The 18,676-nt window shown below is 35.8% G+C and overlaps 2 protein-coding genes across 4 annotated transcripts in view; both read right to left on the reverse strand.

Annotated features, from left to right (window-relative positions):
• The window catches only part of LOC110033220 (BEACH domain-containing protein C1-like), a 154,093-nt gene extending 147,592 nt beyond the window's left edge, over window positions 1–6,501 (reverse strand). For all 3 annotated transcript variants that reach the window (XM_020737131.1, XM_020737130.1, XM_020737132.1), the window contains exon 1: window positions 4,231–6,501. In XM_020737131.1, the coding sequence (XP_020592790.1) occupies window positions 4,231–6,475 (2,245 nt within the window). In that variant the 5' untranslated portion in view covers window positions 6,476–6,501. The remainder of the gene's footprint in view (window positions 1–4,230) is intronic.
• A 3,950-nt stretch (window positions 6,502–10,451) lies between these two features.
• LOC110033255 overlaps window positions 10,452–18,676 on the reverse strand; it is a 17,431-nt gene continuing 9,206 nt past the window's right edge. The window contains exon 3 of the mRNA XM_020737180.1: window positions 10,452–10,814. Within this exon, the coding sequence (XP_020592839.1) occupies window positions 10,686–10,814 (129 nt within the window). The 3' untranslated portion in view covers window positions 10,452–10,685. The remainder of the gene's footprint in view (window positions 10,815–18,676) is intronic.

Here is an 18,676-nt window from a genome sequence, read left to right on the forward strand (position 1 = left end):
GTCCATATCGGCGGGTGGGTCGGCAGCCGGTGCCAGAAATGGGTGGCGGCCGGGGACAAAGGCGGGTGGGGGTCTGACAGGCGGCGGTAGGAGAGCAATGGGCGACGGTCAGGCTGGCAGCAACAGGCAATGGGCGATGGACGACGATCGGGATGTGATTGAGAGCGACGACCAACGGTGGGTGGTACGCAACAAAGGCTGGCAGCGAAAGCTGTTGGCCGCATAACAGACGACTGGCAACAGGAGCACAGCCAATAGCATTTTACATTAATGAATGGTGTAAATCTAAAATTCAGCCAAATATGTTCAATTCTAATTCAGTCAAAATGAACTACAATGTAAATTTCCAATACATTCAAATTTTATATTGTATTTGAAATTCTTCATACCAAACACTTAATTTCCTAAACTCTATATAAAAGAATTATAGTGCACTATAAATCCTTCCAACCAAACATCCCCTTAATAGAATTTTGAAATCTGAATAAAGAAACAATAACAGCAATAAGCCATTATCCGACTAAGTGGGGTGGGCTACATGAAACTTTTTTCTCTATTGTGTCTTATTGAGAGTCATATTGTCATTTAATTCTACTAAATTAAGATCATTTTTTATATAACATGTCCTGCCTCTATCTTTATTAACATAATTCGAATCTAAAACAGTTACTCTCCTAACCGGATCCTCACATCGTCGACATTTAATGTGATCAAACCATCCAAGTCGGCCCTCTCTAATCTCGTGTGTCAATGGAGCTACACCAACCCTTCATGGATATATTCATTTTGCATTTTGTCAACAAGTGTAGCCACTCATCCACATGAGCATTCTCATCTCAGCAACACTTTTAACTCAGTTTTATGCTTTCCTTTATAGGCCAACATTATGCGCCATAAAGCACTGCACGTCTCACCCCATCTTATAAAATTTTCCTTTAAGTATATGCGGTACTTTTCTATCACACAATAGGCTCGATGTATTTATCCATTTCAACCATCCAGCTTGAATTCTACTAGTTGCATCCCCGTCTATATTACCATCACTTTGAACAAAAGGCAAGAGATATCTAAAATGTTCACTCCTTTTAATGATTTGATTACCCATTGTTACAACTCTACCACTGAATCTACTGCTACTAAAATTACATTTCATGTATTCAATTATAGATATACTCAAACGAAGGACTTTAGACTAAATCCGAATAAAGAAAGACACTCTAAGATATTTTTTAGAAAAAAGTGAATAGATAAACCTAAATATAAACTTCTATAGCAGATAAGATCAACTCTTTCTACAATACTAGATCAGTTTCTCAGTGATGATGAGACCTTAAAGAGTAAATAATACTTTGTTATTTATTGATAAGGTTTTAGTTTTTAGTCAAAACATGTTTTTAATTAAAACTGAACCATTAATCCTATAATCCAAATAAATCATACTTAATATTTAGACCAAAAAGCATATTATCCTTTAATAAACCGAAACAAAACAACCAAATATGTTGGTTCAAAACAATTTTTCAGCCTCAGTAAAAACTAATGCACACCTCTATCAACATGAAAATTACACACTACAAATTGAAATATAGAATAATTTGTGGAGATACATAAAGAGGGGATTTGGCTATTAAAAACAATATTCTCCATTTCAATTATATGCTACAATGCAGGTAATAACAGCAGGTGATTTTTTTTAAGATTACCTTGTCTATAAATAAGATTTTGATTCATTTGTTTGCTCAATCAATACATACAAAACTTGTTCAAAAAGCACCCTACAAAATGTGAACAAAACTGTTAATTAGAGATTTAGCGGAACTTCATGCTTGTCATGACTGCAAAAATTGAATCTGTGCATGAGTGCTTAACAGAGTCTTGATCATTTATGGCTTTGAAACCATCAATTCTAAAAATCTTACTTTTAATTAATAAGAAAATACAATCAGAATAATGTACAAGCTTATAATTAAATCAGACAAAACCACGTACAAGATTGTTGCAGATCAATAAAGAGGTTCAACAGGAACTGTAGAAATATAATGAATCAGGAAACACATTCTAATGCTTCAGGAGAAAGCAGATTAAGGAAGTATGCTGCATTAAGAGAAGAAAAGCAGGCATAGCACAATTCTCAAAATAAATCATAAGTCACTGAAAGATGCAACCCATGATCTATAAACAGCAAAAGAATTAGAATCATAGGCTAGTCGAATCAGAAACAACTCGGTGAGAGTCCTAGTTCTACTAACAGACAAGGTCAAAAAAAAATAGCAGACTATCTTGACAGCCACTGAAACTCATCCATCTTCATATCCACCTGGAAACTTCACATTAGTTTGCACCCAAAAATCATGACGAACAAGAAACACAAAGAAATGCCTTCAAATTCAACCATTTTGATAATAATCACAGAAAGATGAATCAATCCACACCTTATTTTCACAGAGAATAAAAACATCCAAGTCAAGCAGCACTCTAACCATAAAAAAATAATAATAAATAAATAAACCAGCACGCTAACCACTGACAATCGAGTAAAATGAACTGTTGCAACATCCAATTGCAAAAATTTATCAAAAAAAGAGCCAAAGAAGCATAGGTGGATTCTTTGAAATAATGCAATCCAAACAAGAGTGATATGTAGTTCCTCAGAAAAGTCAAAGTGAGGAGACTATTTCATCATTCATATCAAATAGCCACTAGCATAATAAGATCATCGTGAAAAAATTTGGTGTAATATGCTTCGAATGATAGTCATATAATGATAAAATAATTAATTAGCACAACTGATAAGTCTCCAACCAAAGCTGAGTCTAACATAAATTTATGAATGATCTTTAGATTGGGGAGACCAAAAGAAAATTTACCCACAATAGAAAAAGATCTAAAATCTCATTTTTGGTGGAGACAAGCGCAAATTTGCCTTGAAAAGGGTTGTTAATGTTAAGGTGGCACAAAATCTTGCAGAATGCATAAGAGAAAATGATTAAATGAAGACCGCTAAAAACTAGACCTCTTCAACTACAATAAATTCAATATAAAAATCCAGAAGCACGAGCAGCAATAGAAACAAAATTCGAAGCACAACCAGCAAGAGGAGCCTCAGAGAAAATGAAATCTACGAGAACATGTGCATATGATTGGGAGTGACCAATGCTAGAGATAGTTGGTGTGTGAGTTGAGCAGGTAGATTAATTAAAAGGAAAAGCAAGCCCTATTGATCGAGATGCAAGTGATGCTCAAAGAAGTGAGAAACAATCAGCAAGTGAAAAAGTTGAGTGTCATCAGCAACGCAAATCCAAAATGCAGAATCTAAGAAGAGTTGGTGATCGAAATAAGAAGCTATCGCTAAGAGGGCAAACCCAAAGAAAACTAGTGAAAAAGGCAACAGCATGGTAATAGCAGGGAGCTCATGAAAACACAATGAGAGATCAAACGCATGACGTGCACAAATTGTTGCGAAGTGAGCTATGTGAAGGGGAGAGATACACTAAAGATTGCATGTGAAAGAGCTCATCGTGAGATGCAAGCACAAGCAAGAGGGGGATGCCACGAGAGAAAGTATGGAATGTCGCTATAGTGTGAAAATGAGCTTAATTCAAGTAGCCTCCAAATAATTGAGATTGCCTCAAAAATCATTCTTATACTTTACCTTAAGATCCATAGTATACCAATGATTTCAAATACCCTATTATGCGGGTCTACGGTTTGACATTTCCACCTTTCAATATGAAAACCAAGGAAAAACTAGCCCTAAGATAATTCACATGGGGATACTTATATAAAATAGTAGCGAAAGTGAACTGAATTTGAAATTACTTTAAAAGTAAGTAAGAAAATACTTCTTTCCATCTACTTTAGCGACATGTCTCTAATTCTACTCTATAAAAAATTTCTTGCGATACTCCGACAATCCTAAGGATCTCACTTGCAACCCTCTCCTTCAAGCCCTTGCACATCAAGCACATCCTTCTTCAAGAACCATATACATTCTTTTTTAAAGTGAACTTGAGCTCTATAATTAAACCAATGGGAACTCTTTTAGTTTGCCTTTCATAGTTTTAAAAAGGTTTATTATTGATGCTTTAATGGATTCATACTCGGTTTTGTCAAAAAAATTTCTAAAGCTTGGAAAGTTATAAAGAACATGAGGTGACAATGTTTTTTTCACATTAGTGATTGACCAATTTAAAAAGTTTAACTAATAAAAGTAATCCTAGATAAACCAACCAGCTGCGCCAATAGGTGAAGCATCTGGGCAGAACCGGCCACTGAGTAAACTAGGATGGTAAAGAAGGTGCAAGCTTCCTTCCATTTCAGCATCAAGTGTCAAACTCTCTTCAGCCAGATTCCTTGTATACTCATTCATTCCAATCCAATGTGATCCTACGCCATTCCCAAAACAAGGAAGTGCATTTCCTCCCCTAGATGCCAATCGAATCATTATCTCCGGACCAATTGGTTCTTTGAATATGTAAACTGGGCCAACCTCCGCAAATAAGGGGCATTGCCGCCTCCTTTGCTGCAAACCAGCCATTGTGGGAGGTGGATTTGTCCCAATGCATGAAAAAGCAAGAGGTTTTGATATTCTTGTGAGTTCAAATGGACGGCTCTCATACAAGTGTCCATCCACATACAATTTCAGCTCACTTTCTGCTTTACCCATCAAGCCCTGTTTGCTAGTGTGCTCCAAGCCAATAAAATACCAGCATTTGGGCCTAAAAGCATGAGTAAAATGTAAAGAAACCTTATTTCCCTTTCCGCCACCACTCTCCACCACCAAGAATTGGCCGTGGAAGTAAGCCTCAAAACCAAGGTTGTCTGATGATATGAAACTAAATAGTCTAGGCATATGGGTTGTCCCTTCCCCAGCAATTGCAGTTGCAGCAGCTGCTGCAGACATGGCAGAAGACTTGCCACACTTTGCAGCAGCGGCAGCAGCAATGGCAGCTGCAGCTGCTGCAGTGTTCAGGGTATCAGCAAAAGACTCAATATAAATCCAAGTAGCAAATGCAAATCCATTCGAAAAAGGCCACCGGCTCTCCCCAGGGCCAAGCAAACCAGAGCTCTCACCATCAAATTCAAAGGAAAATGCCGGACCTCTCATTTCTTCACTAAGCATGGCATTCTCTAATGTAAGCATCAACCGAGCTGCCCACTCAGTGTTAAGAGTTTTCTTAACTAAACCAAGCCATTGATTCAGATCAGCAACAGTCGCAGAATGCCCTGCAATTAACTGAATGCATTGGCACAATGAAGCACCGCCCCAAAAAAAATTATCGAACTCAAAAACCCGCTCTACAGACTCTAGGAGAGCTGAGAGCAAGCCACAGCTGGAGCACATTGCACGGTTTCGAGTGCATGCTTCCAAGATGGCAAGCAACCCCCTAACCATTCTAGATCTCGGAGATTCAGAGGTCCTCGAATCCCCTTCATAAGGAAGCCAGGGAATGAGTTTGGCAGCGATGATGGCTGCATGGGAATTGAGCATTATGCTAGGAGGATCACCAGAATTTCTTCCTCTGCTCTCATCGAAACCGTCAACTCCGCCCATCGTCGCAAGAAGCGCGTCCACCACTGATCTCGAGTTGCCCCCTTCCTTTGAAACAACGCCCTTAAGATCCTCCAGGGATGCACTATCACCGCTGATTGCTAAGTCAAGCAGACGCGCGAGCTTCGTGGGTACGTCGGGCATCAGGGGCTGTGTCAAAGTTCTTCTCAGAGATCCAATAGTAGAACTGCGCGATCCCTTGCTGACTATGGAAAAAATCTGATCGAATGGACGACGGCTGCGGTGGGAAGCCGGCGTTGCAGTAGGTGGAGCCACAGAAATAAAGGATTCCATACCCGACTCATCCAGAGTCAACTCGGAGGGAGGAGAATAAGCGGAATGATCACTGACTCCCGAAGAATGGTTCCGGCCATCATAAGAGACATGGAAGTCCGACGGCTGGAGACAGGACGATGACTGAGACGGCGATAGGCTCGAGGACATTACAGTGACTCCGGCGGATGACTCCGGCTCTGGCGTTAAAACTGCGTCTTCCAACCCTAAGTCTGGCTCGTTGAGAGAACAATTTCCGTCATCAGAAACAACGGAATCCGAATTCATATAAAGCAGCTCGTCATCGACCAAAGAAGAAGTGGGAGGCGTGAAGTCAGCAAAAGGTTCAATGGATTTCGATCCCGTCTCATCGCCGTTGGCCGACGAACTTGGGTTACTGATCTCGTAGATGGCATATTCCATTTCTCTAGCGACCGCAATGGAAGAATCCAAACCTGGATCATTGCCACCCGATGAAGAAGTGAGGTCCTCGGGACCGGTGGAGCCAATGTCCAACTCCGGGATGAAAACAGCACTACCGCCGGATGATGAAGTCGCCGTCGCACCTTCCAACAATGACGCAGGGACCTCCCGGGTAGTAGAGGAGGATCGGTAAAGCTTGGTGTGCTTTGGTGAATCGCCTTCCTCCATGGTTTTGGCCTAAAGGAGCAGGAAGACCAAACAGTGTATAAAATGGGAACCGGGCGACAGAACGAGGTGGTATAAGGCAGTTTGGCAAAAACGACCCCGAATAATCAAATATTAGCTGACATTTTGCTATTGTTGTTGGTTTGATTTACATACATACCAGTGTCGGTTTAGCTATAAATAAAATGTGTATTTTATTTTTTAAAAAATTAAAATAATAATATTTTAGATGTGATGTGAAAGATTTTGGAGATATAAATGCAAAAAGTAAGGTTAAGGTGTTAGAAGTGTAAATACATAGAAATTGGACAGTATTATTGTAAATGAGCTTCCTGATGCATTGTTGAGTTGAATTATACTTGATAAATAATTTATTAGTCTTCTCACATGGATGGAAAATGTAGTATTTTTGAAAATAATTAGATTTAACACTCTTAGTATCTCCCCCAATGTATACTAATAATTGGTTGCCCTTTATGGGCTTTTTTGGGAGTGTACAATTTGAAGTCATCATCAGGCTCATTATGTATCCTTCCAAATCAATTAAAATCGCTCGTCAAACTGATGTGAAGGATTGAAACATTAGCCACCACCTTCCCAAGATCTGATATGCTCGTTGAACTTGCCTACTGAGTTCGCCCCGACTAGAAATCATTGGAATGGACATGTAATCAAAGTATGAATCAACATTAAAAGGATTGATATAGGTTTTATCACCATTTATGAGTTGTCTGGCATCCATATCGCGATCTTTTCAACAAGACACCATTAAAAGAGTTTGTACCATACAACTCATAAGTTTATATTCTTTTTCCGTCATTAGGTATCCAAGGAAGTAAGACATAGACGGAGAGAACAATCGACCTATCAGTCTCTCTTGTATATCTTTTAGCATGCTTAATTTCCTTTACATTCATCACATAATCTTGAAAAATTTTGCACTTTAAAGGATGATATTTTCATATTTATCTTGCCGGTATAATGTGTAGAACACTTGGAGCAAAACAGAATTGAAAAAGAGCAAAAAGGAGCTGAATGGAGTAAACTTGGATTTCACATAACTGGCGCCTAGGCGCCGGATTTCGGGTGTCAAGGCGCTCCATTCAAGCGCCTTGACGCAAGCTTCTGAGCGCCAAGGCCCAAGAAATCTACATATCCAACTAAGAATGCGACACCTAGGAGCCAAGTTCTTTGCATCTAGCATGGTTGTTTTTTGTAGTTGCTAAATCGCAACTTTGGGAGTTATTTAATGGATTTTGACGCTTGGAGGAGGGACTTTTTGGTATTTTATAAGTCATGGAATTCTCTACGAAGGCCAAGGGGTCATAGATAGGAGTAAGAACTGTAGATTTTTACCTTTTTCTAGAGAGATTGGAGAGGAGAATTGAGTGAATCCTGTGAGGGAATTGTATCAGCATTGCAAGGAACAGTATGAGACTTTGTTGGAGGGATTTTCATCTCTTTTTTAGAAGAAAAAACTAAGTATTGTGTTCTTTATTGTCTTGTATTTGTTGTAAACACATTTAGTGGATTGTTTTAATTTAATGAAGTTTTATGATGTTTTAAACATGCTTTTTGAGTAGAATTCTTGCACTTTTCTCTTATGATAATTAGGTAGAAATTATAGGATGATGATTACCATAGAATTGATATTGTAATTTCAATGTGATGGTTTCTACTTCATGCTTAATTTACTTATCAATCTGATCAATTTGTATGTTAAAACTTATTGCAAACTCATAAAGATTCGGAAGGACTATACTTTATCAACTAGGAAGAACTGAATTAAACTTATGGGTGAAGAAAAAGTAGTCCATAGGACAATGCAAAAAGTTAAGGAAATAAGTTTTAAGGGGATTTAACTTGGGAGTTTCTAGGGTGACAGGAAGAAACACTTACTAAGCTAAACCAAACTTTGTTACACACTCAGAAGAGGGTAACTTAGATTCATGCTCCTACTGTCACTTGCCACATTAGATTCTTAGTATCTTATCCTACATTTCCTCTTATGCACTCACAAGAATTTCACCAAACCAATTAAATCTAAATAAGATCAATTTGAACTTAGCATTGTAATCTAGGATTAGCTGTTAGAAAACCACTCTTTATTGAACTTCCAAACTATGACCTGAAAGCAGTAAACTAGAACTTCACCTTTGGAATTAACTATCTCACTTCCTTATGAGATCGACATTCTGGACTCATTTCAGCCCAATATTATTGAAACGATATATATGCTTGCGTGAGAACCCTTAATGTGTAAGAATATCTAATTTTAAGGACTTAATCAATTTATCAAGTGGATCAAATTTCTAGTATAATTATCAGGACTTACATCATTGTGATACAACACGCTTGGGGTAGATCTTCTCTCCTCTTTCATGTCTCTTGCTGGTAAGATCTTTGATTATCTTCTTTGACCTACCAAGGGAAGATCAACAAGCAAAAATTCATTTGAGACCTAGAGAACACATTCATCCTCTCCTTTCACAGGACTCTTCCGTTTTGTGTGAACCAACAAGTACTCTACGTCCTAAAGGGATTAAACACCCAAATAATTCTAACTATCCACACAAACAACTCTAGGCCACCAAAATGATTGGTTAAATTGATTAATAGTAATTTAAGCTTGGTTTGCAGGTGATTAAACTGTCAAACCACATGTTCTCATTCTCTTCCTAAAGCTTATTTAAGCTAACAACGAAGATCCTTAGAGCTTATAATAGTTTTTGCACCTCCAATTAGGTTAAATCACTAGAAAGAAAATTCATGATCTAGCAACTATTTTTCCATGCATTGAGACCATACCAAGATAAAAATAGAGAGAGATGTTTGTTGTTCCTTGTCTATGAAAGATAATGGATCAATCACAATAGCCCTAATTAGTTATATAGGATGAGTTGTTAACCCTGGCAATGACCTTACTACTTTGATGTGTGGATCAAATGTAGACTTAGAGGCCAATCAAGAACACCTTAGAATAGCTCTCAAGCTTTTAAAATAAAAAAAATATATCTATATTATGTTCAAGCACCGCGCGTCTGAACACCCAACCTCTTCAGCACAAATTCACATGTATGATGATATGACATATTTTTCAGCATCCAGACATAATATTTTCTTCGTTAAAACACACCATATGAAATAATTTAGGTTCAGCATAAGGGGTAGAATATTTTTTATCAAGGCACATCAAAACAGTTGGCTTCAAAACTCTCATCACCAACCTTGAGCATGAACAAATAACAAAAAGATGAAATCATTGCTGTTATTTGTTATTTAAATTAGATCAAAGCATGTATTTTCCAGAAGAAAACGTTTATAAGAAAAATCAGCATATTTAATGAATTAAATATCTAAAGATTTTTCTGAACTCGTTGGACACATTCCTGACATCAAATTGAGCCTCATAAAATTTGCCTAAAGCATGATAATCATTCTGTGCTTCGTTTGGGACTTCTCTCTGCCAAATTTCATCATTTAAAAAGTTGATATGCGCTTGATTAGGCACATGTTTGAATGCATGTTGGATGAACAAATTTTCAACATCAAATGCGAGATCATTTGAGCTAAAATTATAGCCAAACTGTGATGCACACCCAATGACACAGCAAGTGATTCAATCTAAATTCAAATGAACTCATATTAAACACTTTAATAAGAAACTGAAAATTATTAATTAAAATATCAAATCATCTTCAAATTTGATATGTTTATAATCAAATCGAACATTTTCTCGAGAGTAATCTAATGAAATAAAAAAATCAATCAGTTTTGATATCATTAAGACGCTACATTGCCCATAAAATAATTTATATCAAATAACTTGACACGAACTATCCAATAGTGTTTGGATATATTCGCTATAAGTGTCTATAAACTTTTCAAATAAACTCTTAAATAGAATTTACCAATTTTTAAAAACCTATTATGAAAATAAAAAAAATAAATACACTATTGAAATTGCCTCTTTTTTTTAGTGAAATAGATAAATAAAAACAGAGAAATCCAACAAAAAAAATGTTTTGAAATTGCCTTCTTTTTTCCTCTTATCGCCATTAGTCGGTATCCTCTTTTTCAAGTGAAAAAAAGGACAAATTTACACCAAAAATGCGGAAAAAGAACTGCCAAGATACAAATACTTTAGGGTTTAACAGTACAGAGGAGGAACTGGAAAAAAAAAAAAAAAGCTTATTTTAATTCACAAAATGGATTATTTGTCAACCTCCATAGCCTGTGCTGCTTTAGCCTTCGCCAAGGCCGACAATCTGGTCTTCAGCTTTCTCTTCCCAACCTGAAACCCACCGGATTTTCTCTTTTTCTTCCTGTCACTCCCGTCAATCTGAAACCATGAAAATTATGACAAAATTTTGGCCTTTTAGGGGCTGTATATCCGCATATGCGTTCAGTATCGATGAAAGGAACATAGAATTTTAAGAAATATATATATATCAACAAAATCAACCAAGCAATATTACAAGATAGCAGCAGAATTCAGAAGGGGCCGTTCAGGAACACTTTTAATTTTTATTTTATTTTATTTTATTTATATTTTATTTTGAAATAAAACATGTTTGATGTGTTATAGCCAAGTCTGAATCATGATAAGCATGTTTGATGTGTTATCGCCGAGTACATCATGATTCAGACTTGGCTTGGTATAATTATAAGTTATCTATGTTTTTCTTGAACTTATGTTGAGCTTTCATATATTTGTTCAAGCTTGACTTGTTTAAATTTTTCATGTTTGAACTTGATTTGTTTATGGCAAGTGAATGAGTATTTAAAAGAGCTAAAATTCAAATGAGTATCTAGATTCAGGGATCCTTGCACGCCGCGATCTCATCGTTGTCGTTAAAGCTTGGACGCCTACCAACTTAAGGTTTCGTATTTTTGGGCGAAACCTGAAGACGCAAAACTGTGAGAGACCAGAGCGAAAATGAGGTTTACAGAGGTTTAAAGTTAGTTTTAATGGGCATTTCATACAAACCGCATAAGACTCGTGTATTTTCACATCTAAGACCAAAACTTTAATAAAATAAAGATATAATTAATAATTATATATTAATAAAATAAATATATAATTAATAATTAATCAAAAAATACTATTAATATAATAATATATTACTATTAAATCTATAATTAAATTTTATTTAAATAATATATCACAAATATATGAGATATCATTAAGTTTAATATCAAGTATTTAACAAGTTACTTGTTGAACAACAAATGAGTTTATTCGTGAACATAAATAAACAAGTTCGACTATGTTCATGCTTAGCTCAGTTAAGCTCCAAGCTTTTAAAATTTGTTCAAGCTTGTTTATTTTCTAATTTGAACGAACATGATCGAGCCTTAGCTAAGCCGAGTTCGAGTTGTTCATCGAGTGCATTAGTTCACTTACAGCCCTAGTTAGACCATACTTAGGGGTTGTTTGGTTAGGAGAATTTGTGGTTTACTGTAATTTTTTTTGTAGGAATTTTAGAAAATTATTTATTTGGTAGGAAGAATTGCAAATCCAATGTCGCCGCCAATCAACGTCATCAATTGTCGGTTGTCGTTGTCGTGACCTATCAATAATACCTTATATATTCTGAATTACATTATTTTCAATTAAATTCAAAATAATAATAATAATAATAATAATAATAATAATAATAATAATAATAATAATAATAATAATAATAATAATAATAATAATAATAATAATAATAATAATAATAATAATAATAATAATAATAATAATAATAATAATAGAGTTCTAAGTTTATTTTACAGTAAACCAAATAATTCTAAAGTGTTTCAGATACAATACATTTCTTCTCTATTGCATTCATTTTGTACTATATTATTTTTTCAGCAAAAAAAAATCATTTTTAAAAATACTCAAAATAATTTTTAGTATTTTAAATATTTTTAAAAGCAAAAAAATAAAATTGAACTTAACCAAACCGACGTGTTGATATTGTATCGGAAAAGAAATGGGAAACAAACGTTAAATTTTAATGAAACTTGGAATCCAAATGGACATCACTTTTTCAGACATTGCAATTAACGATTTAGTTTAGTTTTATCTAGTTCATGAATTACAATCAAGATTAAGCAGAAAGATGAAGTATTGAACATATTAATTACACCATTTAGCATATTATTTTTAAAAAGTATTCAGTTCATCATTATTTATCTCTCTTCTGATGGAAACAGAGTATCAAATTTACAAGTTAGGGTTCAAAAGTCTTTCGGAATCTATAAAGTATTTACCATGAATGTCATCTTTACCACCATTCAAAGACTCTTGGACAATTCCCTAGACATTTTATAAAATTATTTTCAGAATAATACCTACATCATTTTCTACTTTGTTGTATCGCTCAGTGAGCATCTGCATAAATTATGTGCTGCTACAAAAAAATAAATTGTCATAGATAATGACCTTTCAAAATCTAGTACTGTTATTCATGAACAACAAAGAGAATTAATGAAAGTGATTATGCTTTATTGAGCATTCACCTTGAACCCCTTCAAGCAACATATATAAAATAATATATGATTATGCCTCCAAAATACACAAAATAATTAGAAAGATTAAGTTGTAATGAATTTGCATTGTTGTGCCTCTTGTCATGCCCATCAGCTCAATATTGTCCCATGAAGGTAATTGTGCTTATTGCAGCTTCACCTTAAACGACTTACAAGCAATAAATATAAAATCAAAAATGCTAAAGCATCCAGAAGACAGAAAATTATAAAAAAATTCGGGTAAAATCATGCCTATCAGTTCAACATTCAATCTGAATGATATATTTTTGTACCATGGTGCACTCGAACTTCGAATGCTTCATCAAGTTGTACTAAAACTTTTTTTCCAAAAATGGTCAAGTTGTATTTGTTACCATCAATTCGCATCATTAGAAGTTGAATAAATAATCACTAATGAAGTGATAATAAGACCTTTTAACTAAAAAAAAATCTATCCGCCACAAAATAATTCCCAACTACCTCATGAAAAGCACCAAAAAATCTCTTTTGAATTCTTATACAATTACATCACCAATACTCTCCATGCTAAAGCTTCATCGAATCCAAAAAAACTATCTGCTGGTTCTGGTAGCATCATCACAATGACATCACTACTAATACATTTAGAATTAAATAGTCATAAAATTAAGGGTCTGTTTGGCGCAGCTTATTACTGCGTCCAGCGTTTTCGTAACGCCATGGTGGCGTTTGTTTAACGCGTTGGGGCCGGCGGTCGGGTAAAGCGCATTAAGGTTTGTGTTATTATCTGCTCGATCATTCGCCGCACCCAATGCCCCGTGTTCCATGTTTAGGCTTAGCTTATGACCCCTCAACCCCTTGATCTCGTCTCCTCTGTTGTTGCCCTAGCTCTTTGATCAACTTCCCTGTTCTCTGCTCTCGATATCGTGCACCCCTCCCCTCTCCCATTTCTCGTTCGTTGGGTGGTGGATTGAAATGTATTGTTTCTTGTCGCCCCCTCCTCGCATTTTCTTGAAAGTTTTATGAGAGGTTTGTTTCTAGATCAAAAGTAATTCGAGAGTTCTACATATGTATGAAGAAGGCAGCGGTATATTTTGTCACAGATCTATGATTTATTTTTTTTTTTTCCTATCTCCAGTAAATGAAATTGATTTTTCATGGATTTTGTGCTCCATCTGAATAGCCAGTTGGTGGAAGCCATAAGATTCATGAGAAATTATAATTGCTTTCTACTGATACAAGCGTCCCCTATGTCCAGTAAAGGAATTGATTTTTTATGGGTTTTGTGCTACCTCTGATGAGGTAGATGGATGAGTCATTTGAATCAATGGATTCTTCTGGATGGCCTTTTATGTTATTCAACACATTGATTTGGTTACCAACAGCCCCTGTTATTCAACACCTGTAACTTCTTCTTATTATATTTGGTGCTAGAGGATTGGTTATCCTATTACGAACATATATATCATATGCTTCCAATGGTGAATGATGGATTGAACTGGAACTTATCCATTCACTTATCACAATTAGATTAAACGAATAGCTGACTTCAAAACTTTTTTTAGAGACATATAGATTAGTTTGAGTTTTGTGTTGAGGAAGAAAATGACCTTGCTCAACGCAGGCCCTTCTTTTTGAGATCTCTTGCTTGGATGGTGAATGGTGAGTCAGCTCTTGCTTGGATGGTGAGTCAGTTTTCATTTATGGGACAATTGGTTGCATACATACTGCAAAGTTCTTATGTACTAACAAATCTAACACCTAAACATTCATATTCACACGCATACCACTCAAATTATAGTGAAATTTTTGGTACTATCTACTAAAACATAGCTTTGTTGCTATGTTTGGTTATGTTTGAAAATTTTATTTCCTGTTAAGGCCATGTTTCTTTCCTATAGAGTGCAAAAGTTTTTCTTGTGAAGTTTCTCTACTGGGATGGTTGATCATTTTTGTTTTAGGGGGCATTTACGTACATATCACATAAGTCTCATGTATTTACAAATCTTACACCTAAACATGCATAATGACATGCATACCACTCATACTTCGTGCACTAGAAGGTGCGGCTAGTAAAAATATCAAAGCAGCGATGTTTGATAAGTTAGTACATGAGATTTCTAAATGGCCATATATGAAATTTCTAAAGAAATTGATGATGGTTGTGGATGTTAATTTATGATTGTTGTGGAAGTAATGTGGATGAAGTTGGGCTCAAACCATACATTTTTCACCATTGATAAGGTTTTTTTTTTCCTAACATGAAAATATGAAGCAAGTACTTATTTTCCTTTGTTCCTTATAGTTCCAACATGTCTAAGGAGCCTGAAGGGGGTCCGTCAGCTATGTGGGATAAAGAATTAACAAATATTTTTTGTAATTTATGTATTAAAAAAATAGAACTGAGAAATAGACCGACCACGCATTTTAACAAAGAATGTTGGCAAAATATTGTTAAGAGATTCAAAGAATTGACTGACAAGGATTACGACAAACTAAAATTCAAAAACAAGGAACCAATTGAAGAAGGAATGAAAAATTTGAAAGGAGCTGAAACATGGATCTACCGGGTTGGGTTGAGATACCATTAAACGAACAATTGATGCTCCAGATGATTGGTGGGTTGAGAAATTAGAGGTAATTTTCTAACTAATCTCTCAATTTTTTACTTCTCATATTGTTTTGGTTTAGAAACTAATCTCTCTAAATACAATGTTACAAGCAATGACGTCAGCGAAGAAATATAAGCAGTGTGGAATTGAGCTGGACTTTGAAGAAAAACTGGACATAATATTTAAATGGGTTGTCGCAACGGGAAAGCATGCATTCAACCATAGTGAGATGGGTTTTGCAGGCGTACCAGATGAATTTCCACCTGAGTCGTTCACAGCTGATGAAGATGTGTGTAGTATAAACCAGAGGGATATGGGGGAGTCCAGTACATTGTCAAAGAGACCCAAAATTGCTAAGAGAAAGAAAGAGAAGGACCATTTTGTGAAAACCTTCTTCGATCGACTCATTGATGATTTTAAAGCTCCACCACCTGCTCCACTCTTTAACAACACCATATTAGATTGTATCGAACTTTTGGGTTCTCTTCCTTAAAGTACTGGTTGATAGGCAATTTCATGCACGGTGTGCGAAAAAACTTGAGGATCCTACCCGTAGGCAAATAATCATGGCGTTGCAGCTAGATTTACGTCTCGAATATTTGCGTGTTTTGGTCGATGAACGAGTTTTTTTTATGGGTTGTTTTTTGTAGCTTTTGTAGTGTTATGAACTTCTACATGTTTCATTTTAATATGTTGTTCTTTGTAGACATTTTTTTTAATGTACCTGTGAATGGTTCAAGCTTTATTATAAGTTGATCTTTCTACAATTTTTATTTGATGTTTAATTGGTAGGCAGTGATGTTTTTATTTCTTATTTTGCCCCATTATGTCTTCACAATTTCATTAACATTTACATTTTTATACTAGAATGGATCTGTAGCAGGAACGTCGTAAAAGAATGGCATGGGTTGCAGTCATTGCAATATTGTTGTTAGAGTACTACTGATCCAACAGCGTTTGCATTCCCCACATGAAATCCAGCTATGTTGGGGATAAATTTGTGGGTGAGATGTTTTCTGGACATCCAATAAGGTTTAGAAACATTTTCAGAATGACTGCACTTATTTTTATGGATCTTCTGCAATAGTTATATATGAAGCACGGCCTCCAGGGTTCTTCTAGATCGACGAGTAGGAAGGTGCTGGTTATAACAATGTATATTCTGTGACAGAACGAATCAACTAGAGGAGCTATAAAGAGATTTCAACATTCATAAAAAACAATTAGTCGTTACTTCTCCAAAGCCGTAAAGGCACTTGTTAGCTTAACAACTCAAATCATTAAGTCAGAGGATCCATCATTTGCTATCACTCCAGAACAAATTGTCAACGATCCCCGATACATGCATTACTTCAAGATAACTATTGGTTTCAACACATTACTTTCAGAAGATAATTAGTTTCTAACGGTGTAAAACAGAACTGCATAGGTGCAATCGACGATACTCACGTTGATGCCCGACTACCCCGCCACGAGAAAGTAACGTACATTGGTCGTAGTGGTTCAACAACTCAGAATGTCATGGTTGCATACTACTTCAATATGTGTCTCACTTTTGTGATGGCGGACTGGAAAGAGAGTGCACATAATAGTCGCATTTTCTCCTATGTCGCTAGCCCGCCTTCAGGTTTGTTTTGCTTTGTAAACGTACTATTTAATATGTATTATTTGTCATTAACAGTGTCTTCCGTAACAGGAAAATATTATTTGGTTAATGTCAGATATCCTATGCAGAGAGGATACCTGAAGCTCTATCCGGACACAAAATATCATATTCTTGATTTTGAGAGAACAATTGACATCATCCGTGGTAGAAAGAAAATGTTTAATAAACGTCAATCATCTTTACGCGGGGTAATTGAAAGAATATTTGGTGTTTGGAAAAAGAAATAGGTCGCCCTACATGATATGTCCTCGCATCATTTTCAAAAGCAGGTGCATATTGTCGTGGCCACAATGACACTTCATAACTTCATCTGAAGATATCCCTCACAATCATATACAGACTTCAATATGACTGACAATGATGAACTGAATGTCTCCGAGGAACGTTCAGGAATTGTGGTGGGGCATTCATTACCTGATGATGAGATAGACTAATGAATTTGAAATTCATAATAGTGAAGGTTTGGCCGAGATGACTACTTTGAGGGAGTCTATCGTAGATGCTATCTGTGGCTGCCGATCAACCAAGTTTTATTTATTTATTAGACTATAGGTTTATATTCGTATGCATTTACTTGTGTTTTTTTTTTATTTGTTGATCTGACATTTGGCTTTTTTTATGGCAGGTATAACAACATGAGTTCTAGGAATGCGGGGACCAACAGAGTTGTATTGTGTTACAGCGGACTACCAGCTCCGTTACGTCACGACAACCTCACAGCAGTGGGAGACAGTTTACGGTTGTCGCATAACGTTTCAACTCATTGCGGTTTCTTTCGTTGAGTATTATGCTTCTCCTTTAAAGGCCAACATTCAGCGTCATAGAGCATTGCAAGTTTCACCACCGTCTTATAAAATTTTCCTTTATGTCTAAGTGGTACTTCTCTATCACACAAAAGGCTCGAAGCATTTATCCACTACAACCAACCAACTTAAATTCTATTATTAACATCCCCATCTATATCACCATCGTCTTGAAAAATAGATCTGAGATATCTAAATCGTTCACACCTTTTAATAATTTTATCGCCCAAAGTTGCATTTCTGTCACTATGTCTACCTCACCAAAATGCAGTAGCCTTATTTTATTCTCTCAAAAAAACTACTCACTCTCTAATTTGCTTCTCCCCAGATATCCACCCGCTCATATTTATTAATGAAAATAATATGATTTTCTTTTGCTCTATAGATAATTCTTTACCCATTGGTACTGTTGACATCACTTTTGGTTGAGGTCTAGAAACTTCTTTAATAGCCTAGGTCTAGCCATAGGACTTTCCTATTGACTAGTCTTAGAAAATTAGAAAAGGTACCCCCACCATTAGAAATTCAAAACTCTTCTTTTTACTCAACTTGAAATTCCACATAATGATCTTAACCTCTAGCATTTAGTAGAGAAGATCATTATAAGAGAATTCAAGAGGAG

Source organism: Phalaenopsis equestris, unplaced genomic scaffold (genome assembly GCF_001263595.1).
Source record: "Phalaenopsis equestris unplaced genomic scaffold, ASM126359v1 Scaffold001116, whole genome shotgun sequence".
NCBI lineage: Eukaryota > Viridiplantae > Streptophyta > Magnoliopsida > Asparagales > Orchidaceae > Phalaenopsis > Phalaenopsis equestris.